At 34.5% G+C, this 10,732-nt stretch overlaps 1 protein-coding gene across 1 annotated transcript; it reads right to left on the minus strand.

Annotated features, from left to right (window-relative positions):
• On the minus strand, positions 1 to 9,136 carry LOC132717161 (D-aspartate oxidase-like). The gene is made up of 10 exons (XM_060700570.1): positions 8,726 to 9,136; positions 4,607 to 4,721; positions 3,710 to 3,780; positions 3,203 to 3,268; positions 2,908 to 2,962; positions 2,557 to 2,658; positions 2,183 to 2,247; positions 1,739 to 1,856; positions 1,331 to 1,429; positions 1 to 878 (listed from the first exon to the last, which is right to left on the minus strand). Exons 1-10 carry the CDS (start codon positions 8,917 to 8,919, stop codon positions 753 to 755), a joined length of 1,011 nt encoding a protein of 336 aa, XP_060556553.1. The 5' UTR covers positions 8,920 to 9,136; the 3' UTR covers positions 1 to 752.
• Between the last annotated feature and the right edge of the window lie 1,596 nt (positions 9,137 to 10,732).

Genomic DNA, 10,732 nt, shown 5'->3' on the forward strand with positions numbered 1-10,732 from the left:
TAATATTATTTCTTTTTATTCATAACATATATATAAATACTAAGGTAAACATGTAAATTACGCCTCAGAATATAGAAATTTACTTCTGTAGAAATATAGTAGTGTAATAACAAACTTAAATCGTAAACCATCGGGTCTTTCCGTAAACATCGTATATGAGACTATTGCGAGGAGATCAGATTGAAAGGTTCGAGCTATTCGCCTAAAGAAAACAGCGCTCAGTGTCAAATAATTTGTGATAAAGGAGACAAAAGGAACATTTAAGCATTTTGACTTCCATACAAATTACTTAATAACTAAAACTGTACTTATTGTAAAAACGAAAAAGCTGATTCAGCAGTATGACCAATGGATTTATTTTGAAACTGTAACAATGTACATAAATAATGTTTTGAAAAATAATGATAACGACATTTTAGATTTACAGTGTATAAAACTTTATGTCTGTTGCCAAAATTGTTAATTGAATTTTGAAAAGAAATAATTTCAAAATACCCATATGAAAAAAAGTTGTTTGTATCTTTCATTAAGAGGGGCGCATGCATTTTTACTGTCAAAAACTCTTTTCCAATAGATATATCTTTACACCCTTTAATAGGTCATATACATATTATACATGTTTAAATAACCGTATCCTTCTCTGTATTATTTGTGTACTGTTTTGTATAAAACGGACAATAAAATAGGATTGCTTAACTAAAACCTACACATTAACTAAAATATCTTATAATTTATAACTAACACAAAAATCATCATAACTTTGACTTGAACCTGGATGATTCCTGGCTAAGTATGGTTTTGACTATTTCGGTAGCTTCAATGGCAGTGCCCCAACTCAGTGCCACCCCGTTAGCACCGTGTCCGTAATTATGCACAACCTGCAAAACCATATAGTTTTGTGAAAAAATAGTTTCTTATCATGCTTTATTTCTCGCTTAATTATTATTTATTTATAGAGAATCACCACCTGAAATAATATTCAGGTGGCTTACTGCCTTTGAGAGGAAATAAATGTACACTTTCAATTTGGATTATGTGAAAAATGATAGTTAGGCTATCAAATGAAAGTATTGAAAGCAAAAACAAAAAACGGGTTATTATCGGTAAGTAAACCCACGGTGATAGCCTGAGGGACTGCAGTAAAGCTCATGAACACAACTCTCGGTGCTTATGGAATCCCTAACGCTATAGTATGTGCGTCTGGTACTTTTAGTTTAAAAAAAAACCTCCCCGAAAATTATCTAAGCCTTCATAACAGAACAGAGAACAACAAAAAAGAAAGAAAAAAGGAAGAACTGTAATTGTGTATGCAATCTATGTTAGACCCAACCTTTAACTGTTTTCCATTGCATGATAGATCTTCTACTTCCAACCTAATAAATGCCCTGTGTGGTCTCAGTCCAACCCATTTGTTTATAACCTCAGAATTCTGGAAATATATGTCATCATTGTTTGAAATTAACTAAATATTTCAGTCATAAATGGCATTTGAATTTTGAGAAACGAAATCTGAAATACATATATAATCCATCGCCCATGCATAAAAAATATATTACGGTATTTGATGATCAGCTAGACAAATCAGTGTTGACTTGTCAGTTCCTTACTAAGTAAAACCAAGCACGAATAAAATGTTTAATTATCCGTTCATTTAATACAGACGCCACAAAATGTGCAGACGAGATTGTAGTAGGCTTGTGTAAGAAAAAATAGCAACAGAAATATTAAATTAGAATACTTTGAGCCCGGGAAGAAGATTAACACATCTTGATTTTACGTCATCAAACCATTCCCAACCGCCAGATGTTTCATACTGGTCTTTTTGGCGCGTGCCCCCTAGTACAACATTGTCCTGTCTGCAAATATTGTTGCAAAGAAAAATATTATAAAAATTATGTATAAAAAAACAATAAAAAAAACAACAAATGGTGGTTTATATACCATCATGCTTGTTTGTTTACTAACAACTACAGTAATTAACTTTGAATGCAACGTATATTGTAAAAGAAACAATAGTTTCGTTCCTCTAATCAACAAAATGAAAACATTACATGACGTTTTCATGAACTCTATTTCTGCGTGCTTGTGTAGCATCATCTTTAACACGGAGCTCGAGATGGTAAGATTGTGTAGAATCATGTTTTAGATGTACCTCTAAATATACTTGATCAAACAGACTCACCCTGGGTAAATGTAACTGGAAGCATCATCCCAAACATAAAAATGCTTGACCCATGGTGCTGCAACCTGTATATACAATTTTTGAAATATAACTTAATAATTATGTTCTAGTAACAAATCATTCTCAAACACATAAATATATCCTCAGTCAGTATATAGTTATTGCTACGATTAAGAAATTTGAAATGCAAAAACTTGAAAATCACGAAAATACGACGACCAAAATGCGAAAACTCAAAAATACGATGGTGAAGATGCGAAATCATGATGACGAAAACTCGATAATTGTCGACTAGAAGTATTTATTTGTTTGTTTGTATTTTGTTTGTTGCTTTTTTATGTAAATGATTTGAAATTTTAAGAAACAAAACTTACCCTGATCAAATGTCCTCTTACAGGAAACACTTTTTTATCATTCAAGAGAGTCGACGAGCCAAAACCGGTACAGTTCACAAGCAGAGAACATTTTCCTGCAAACTATAAAAAGTTGATATTTACTTCAATTTTTGATAATGTTTACATCCACTGCACGATATACCGGTTCATTCTGATTGAATAGTTAATTAATTGGTGTATTGTTTAAAAGATAATAGAAGATATATGTGAGCAAACAACTCAAAAACATTGAATATGAGACTGTGTCAGCTTATGAGATCATTAAAAGAAAATTATGATCTTTTTTTCCCCGTCAAAATAAGGATCTTTTGATATACATTTTGTACTTACTTCAAGTATCTCGTTGACTTTCCTCTTTTCTATGCGACCACCTCTCGAAACAAACCTATAATATCGTTAAAAATGCTTTCTTTGTTGTCCTTAACGATCTAACATTATCTACAGGTGTACTTTCAACATGATAATACATAGTATTCTCTAACCTTACAAATATATGTTTTTACCTTCTTCTAACAACTAGTATACAAAACTGGGGTTTCTTAATCATATAATGAAATATCAAGAAGACCAGCATTGTTTACTCAACTGATAAATATAATAAATATATACTGAAAAGAACACAAACCTTTTTGTTAACCAAGGCAAGTATCTTCTGCATTCAATCATCAAACTTGTATATTTCCACCCAAAACTTTATAACAGAAATAAATTGTTTAAAAATATAACACAAAACATCAAGCCTGTAGTAATAAAATGATATTAACAATTTTATAACATGATTAATATATTGTTTAATACATTTAAGCAGTTACATTGAGAATCGTTCTTGGAACATCAACAAGAATGGCTTAATAAACTGATACATAATATGTTATTAATTTGGAGTGAAGCAGAAAAAAACGTACAGTCAAACCTGGGTTAATGACCATCTCTGAATAAAGAAAACCCTGCAAATAAAGACTACTTTTTTTATAAAATGAAGTAACCTCCAAATAAAGACAACTTGTCTATAAAGGCCAGTATCTGTCTCTTCCCTGGAAGACCTTTGTTCACAGGTTTGACTGTATCTGGGTAATTTACGGTTACTAGGAAATTAAATAAATATATAGATCTAATTGGATAATTATATTACCTAAAATTTCCAGGCAGATCGGCAAGCTCTTTTTCTGTCAATTCAGTGATACCGTAGTGAAATCTTGGGGGCTAAATAAACAATGTTGTCATATTGACTGTACCAAATTTTATTAATTTACAGATGATACCTTGGTCTTTATTGCACAAAACGCCATCAACTCTTTTAAAATTATTATGATTAATGATAACTATAAATTTTCTTACAACAAACATGCACCTGTTAGTATCGGTGCATCAATCGGAGCACCTTGTTTATTATTCAAAATAACCTCGCACTTTAAGTAGTTCCAGCACGTGGTTATAGATGTAGAGAAAAACACAAGGTGGAATCTTTGTTAAAACATAACGAATGTACAATATATATTTGACATCCAAGTTCGGTAAAATAATGATTAAACATATGTCTTACAAACATAATCAATTTAAAAATACTCGCTGATGTACAATTAAAACCAAATCCAAAATAATGTTATCAGGACTGGTACGTACACTTCCGGTTTCTGCAACCGTCGAAATCAGTATCCGGAGTTTGACGGAAAGGGTCGAAAAGATACGAAAGTCGGTTTGTATTCAATGATACGTGACTTACAATCATTATACAATTATTTTAGTTATATGAACTTTACTGATATTTTATTGTTATTGGAATGTAAAACGGACAATTAGATATCTATGATACTGTGCTATTAAAACTACACAATCGTAACTGAAAATGGTTGCCTGTATATTTTGTTAAAATTTTATTTTATTAATCAGAATAATTGAAATGTCGATCAACACTTGTATGTTCCTTGTAAAAATTCATGTACGTAATTAATACTAGAAAAAAACTTTACAAAAGGTTCTTGTCTGCAAGTTAATAAAACCATTGAAGCAAAGATGTTGCTAAACTCACATTTGAGCCTTTGTTTGCAAAATGGTAGCCTGATAGACGTATAACGCCTGTTTCACTGGGATCATCCTCTACATTCAATGTGTGATACCATTTAAATGAATCCTGACACCATGTCCTTAAAGAAGACAAGAAATAATTAATACCAATCAGAATGCCAGTAGACATTAAGTGTGGCTACATTGATGAAATACAATAACTAGTAAACTACTTGTGTTATTACATTGATAAAAGACTATAACCAGTTAACTACTTGTGTGGTTACATTGATAAAAGACTATAACCAGTTAACTACTTGTGTGGTTACATTGATAAAAGACTATAACCTGTAAACTACTTGTGTGGTTACATTGATAAAAGACTATAACCAGTAAACTACTTGTGTGGTTACATTGATAAAAGACTATAACCAGTTAACTACTTGTGTGGCTACATTGATAAAAGACTATAACCAGTAAACTACTTGTGTGGTTACATTGATAACATACATAAAACCAGTAATATTAATTTTGTGATTACACTGATGTTGCACAACATATGAAGTCAGTATTTTTAGTATGATAACAGGAAAATGGTAAGCTATTGATAGGTCTATACTTATCACATACAGAAAGTCAGTTAGGTGTGATTACATTGATAACAGACAGTAAGTCAGAAAACTGGGGCGTCAAGTCGCAGACATGAAGTCACTTAACTTGAAGCAACTTCACTGATAAAAATCAGGAAACCTATAAGTGCGACTATATTTCTAAAATTATTTGTGTTATTACACTGAAAACAGACATGAAACCAGTAAGCTATAGTTGTGATTACATTGATAACAGACTCGAAATCACTTACATGTAACTATTTGTGTGATAACACGTTGATAACATAGAGAAGTCAGTTAGCTAGCTGTTGCTACGACCACATTGATCACAGACAGACAGCCAGTAAACTACGGGTACTGCATGGATCACAGAAGGCAGTTTACTACAGGTGCAACTTCATTGATCACAGACAAAATGCCAGTAAACTGCATGTGCGACTATATTTATCACAGACAGAAAACCAGTTAACTAAGTTTGCGACTACTTTAATTGCAGGTGCAATTTCATTGATCACAGACAGAATGCCAGTCAACTACAGGTGCGACTATATTGATCACATATATAAAACCAGTGCGACTGCATTGATTACAGACATAAAGCAGGTTTACTACAGGTGCGACTGCATTGATCACAGGCAGAAAGCCAGTTAACTACGTATGCAAATACTTTAATTACAGACAGAAAGTCAGTTAACTACATGTGCAACTTTATTGATCACAGACAGAAAGCCAGTAAACTACAGGTGCGACTATAATAATCACAGACAGAAAACCAGTTTACTACGTGCGCGACTACATTGATCACAGACAAAAAGCCAGTTAGCTACATGCGCAACTTCACTGATCACAGACAGAATGCCAGTAAACTACAGGTAAGACTATATTTATCACAGACAGAAAGCCAGTTAACAACGTATGCAAATACTTTAATTACAGACAGAAAGCTAGTTTACTACATGTTCAACTTTATTGATCACAGACAGAAAGCCAGTAAACTACAGGTGCGACTACAAAATGCGACTACAATGATCACAGACAGAACACCAGTTTACTACGTGCGCGACTACATTGATCACAGACAAAAAGCCAGTTAGCTACAGGCGCAACTTCACTGATCACAGACAGAATGCCAGTAAACTACAGGTAAGACTGCAAAATGCGACTACAATGATCACAGACAGAACACCAGTTTACTACGTGCGCGACTATATTGATCACAGACAAAAAGCTAGTTAACTACAGGCGCAACTTCACTTCAAATAATCACAGCAAGAATGCCAGAAAACTACTGTTTCGGTTACATTGATCACAAACACGAAATTTGTACGACTATATTCATGATATTCAGAAAGCCAGTAAACTTCAGGTGCGACTACATTAATCACAGTCAGAAAGCCAATAAACTACAGGTGCAACATCATTGATCACAGACAGAAAGTCAGTAAACTACAAGTGCGACTTCATTGATCACAGCCAGTAAGCCAAAAAAACTTCAGTTTTGACTACATTGATCACCGACACGAAATTTGTACGACTACATTGATCAAAGTCAGAAAGCCAGCAAACTTCAGGTGCAACGTTATTGATCACATACAGAATAACAGTAAACAACAAGTGCGACTACATTGATCACAGACAGTAAGGTGCAACTTCATTAACCACAGCCAGAATGCCAGAAAACTACTGTTTCGACTACATTGATCACAAACACGAAATTTGTACAACTATATTCATGATAATCAGAAAGCCAGTAAACTTCAGGTGCGACTACATAAATCACAGTCAGAAAGCCAATAAACTACAGGTGCAACGTCATTGATCACAGACAGAAAGTCAGTAAACTACAAGTGCGACTACATTGATCACAACCAGTAAGCCAAAAAAACTTCTGTTTCGACTACATTGATCACCGACACGAAATTTGTACGACTACACTTATCACAGACGGAAAGCCAGTTAACTACATGTGCGACTATATTGATCACAGACAAAAAGCCAGTTAACTACAGGTGCAACTTCATTGATCACAGACAGAAAGCCAGAAAACCACTGTTTGGACTACATTGATCACAGACAGGAAATGTGTACGACTACATGTATATTTATCACAGTTAGAATGCCAGAAAAAATATTTGTGCGGCTATATTGATTACAGATAGAAAGTAAGTTACTAGTAAGTATTGGTGCGAATTATCACATGCAGAAAGTCAGTTATCTTAAATGCGCGACTGAACTGATTTAAACAGTCAATTGGTTATATCATATGTATACCAATGAACAGGTTTATTGTATGTTTATGCTGTATAAACGCTTGAAACTTGAAAACTTGGTCAACTATTGTAAATAATTATCACAAGTGGAAAACCGGTAGCGTAGAACATGACTATATTTATATGAAACAATGAATCCGTACACTAGCAAAACCAGGACATTAAATTAACTTCGCTACTTATTTTTCCCCAATTTGTTTGAACGACGTTAACTTCAAGTCCATTAAAGCAAATTGACATGTTTCCTGTGCGAGCACCGCATGACAATGAGATAACATACCATTAATGTGCAGCTATGAAGTCCGGTTTTTTTTGTTGGTTTCGCGATAACCGTCATGTAGCCGACACTTGTTGGCTTGTTTTCCGTCCTAGCGATACTTCAGAAGACACCAAGAAACTAACATTAATTTAGCAGCCACAACAGGACCATGTTGCACTAAGCAGTTTTATGAAATGAGCCGTGTCATGACAAACCCAACATAATGGGTTTGCGACCAGCATGGATCCAGACCAGCCTGCGCATCCGCGCAGTCTGATCAGGATCCATGCTGTTCGCTATCAGTTTCTCTACTTGTAATAGGGTTGGTAAGCGAAAGGCGTGGATCCTGATCAGACTGCGCGGATGCGCAGGCTGGTCTGGATCCATCCTGGTCGCAAAGTCATTATGTTGGTTTTGTCGTGACGCGGCTCAAATGTCTTCGTCGCTATTTCGAACAAAGTGCTCAACATAATACTAGTAATATAATAAATATTGTTTTAGATTTATTGGGGTTGATTATTTAAGATACACTTTGGGGTCAGACAGTGACCCCCTCTTGTTCAGCATTAGCTTATTCTCAGTTACTTTTAGCATATAATCCCAAGTGGGCTCAAAATTGGTTTCATTCAATTTCCACGCGAATTAAAAAATCATGTTTATAATCAATTCCCTGGGATTTTTACTTCAATATTAAGATATATGTTAAAATGATAAATGTTCTTTTTTATTGGCGAGGCCCAAGCGTATGTGCCCCTTACTGCATCTAACCCTTTAACCGGTATGTATTTGAGACATAATCGATTGATCAATATGAGAATCAGTGTTGTCAATAACAACAACAACATAAAATACAATACATGCCTTTCTTCTAAATAATAAATTTTAAATCTACGTGTGTCACTGAAATAAAATAAATGTTTAATTAAGCTACTTGTAACTTGCTTATATGCATTTTAAGATATAAAATAGAACGTGTACAGGCTGTGTAAACTATACTAAAGTACCTGTATTGTTGTAAACATTTCACCGGTGTTTTCTCCACAGACGGTCGGAATATTCCTGCCGCTCCGTCGCTCGTTGTATCTTTAGTGAACTTGTCGGCGATTAATGTCACTTTTCTATCAGGTAACACATCCTGAATTCTTACTGCCGTTGATAAACCGACCACTCCAGCACCAAGTACAACTATATCATACATTATATCACTGATCTGATCATCTCAACTTAACAATTATTTTAAGTATGTATATGAATACTACGTATGTTTAAGTATCATAATGAACTTATTATAATATATAGCTTATCAGTACATGGAGAAAAAGAAGTTCAAGGCTGGCGAGTTCACGCATATACAAGTATAGAATCCTAAATTACCGCGGTTGTTATTTTCGCGATTGATTTTCCTATAGCTAAAAGCATAAATAGTTGATAAAAACGTCAGCAAATGCTTATCTAAACAAGAGCTACCACCGGGCGCGGGTAACGCTCGACTTATAACAAATAAACGGTTTAAAATGATTTTAATAAATATCTCGTCGCATATCGACAATCCGCAACATATTTTGCAAAGATGACAGATCGTGCAGTTCTCACAGATGTTGCAGACAAAAACGATATTGTATTATCTGAATCAGTTGAGTTCAGATAGTAGGTAACAGCTATGTATAGATTTATGCAATTTATTTCATCCCTGGCTAAATCTTGAATCAACTGTCATCTTACATACCATCGCCAATGAACCAGTACCAGTTTCACGTAGAAAGAGCGTTTACAACAACTTTTGCGCGCAGCGTCAAAATATCTTACTTCTGACAGTGACACCGTATCTTTCTGTCGTACAAAATGGATGTCAAGCCTGCAGACGAGCAGAAAGATAAAGATAGTTTTCCCCAAAACAAGGTAAAATATGTCAGTTCATTTGAAGTTTATTTCTCTTTACTACATGCAAAATGTATGGTGGCTGATTTCTGCCAGTTCGTATCTTCGCCCCTCAAAAGTCACGATAATATGCTCACTTATCGTGTCTCCCCCTTCGACTTTTGAGGGCGCCGATACGAAGACACGATGTATTTTAGGCGAAATAACGATATTTTAATAGCCGAAGACACGAGATTTTTTTCTGCAAAATTATCGTGCTGGCGGGTAGAAATCTTTCCATTTCGCAATTTGAGAAGAGGACACGGCGACACGACAAATATAGGGCGCCGATACAAAGATTGTCTACGCCAGTGAGGATTTTATCGTGTCTTCGCCTTCGCCTTTTTAGGGGCGACGACACGAAAACACGAAATGGCAGAAATTAGCCACCATAAAAATGCTTCACTAAGTACAGTTGGGGCATAGTGAGAATAATATTGCTTTGATTACGAAATATAACGCCTTTCTAGTGCGTTCAGCTCACATGACTGATCAAAATACAATATAAATATGTATAGAATCAATATTGTAGTACCACTTTAATAATAACCTGTTTTTGTATATTTGGACACCGCATTATTCATCCTTGAAATAACCGCATTTTTCTGTTGTTTTCGTTTATTTCAGTAACGTCGGTCGAAGAAAGTTGGGTTTATGCGTTTAAAAAAATTGAAGAAAAAATTAAACGTACAGATCGACTTACTAATATATTGAGACCATTGCACCTATCTAACTGGTACTTAAGACATAGATTGACATAGCATCATCGCAAATAAACCAGTTCCGTCATCTTGCAAAATCGCAAAGGAGCCAGTTCTGTTAGTTATGCATTTGCGCACATTTTTAGGGTATGGTTTTAACTTTCATTTTTTAAATATTTTTTTGTGAATTCTTTTATTATAACTTTTGAAAGTAGGCGCCAGACCTCCCTCTTGAATCTAGGGCAATGGACCAACGGTAGAGGTCTGGCGCCTCGGCGAGAAAAGTTCGTCACGTGAGTTTCAATTATCTCTTTTATAAACCTGTAATTAATCTAATGTTTTTCACAATTGAAAGTTAAACTTATAACAGAAATGTATTTGATTTCTTTGCAC

The sequence above is a fragment of the Ruditapes philippinarum genome, unplaced genomic scaffold (genome assembly GCF_026571515.1).
Source record: "Ruditapes philippinarum isolate M1 unplaced genomic scaffold, ASM2657151v2 ctg683_1_1_1_1, whole genome shotgun sequence".
Taxonomy (NCBI): Eukaryota; Metazoa; Mollusca; class Bivalvia; order Venerida; family Veneridae; genus Ruditapes; species Ruditapes philippinarum.

Bases quoted from the DNA above. Each gene is read 5' to 3' on its own strand.
- LOC132717161 (XM_060700570.1), bottom strand. From the start codon at position 8,919: ATGTATGATATAGTTGTACTTGGTGCTGGAGTGGTCGGTTTATCAACG. The intron at 3,781-4,606 runs GTGAGTTTAGCA...TTGTTTATTTAG, and splicing joins TTGCAAACAAAGGCTCAAAT to CCCCCAAGATTTCACTACGG. The intron at 1,857-2,182 runs GTGAGTCTGTTT...CAATATTTGCAG, and splicing joins TCCAGTTACATTTACCCAGG to ACAGGACAATGTTGTACTAG.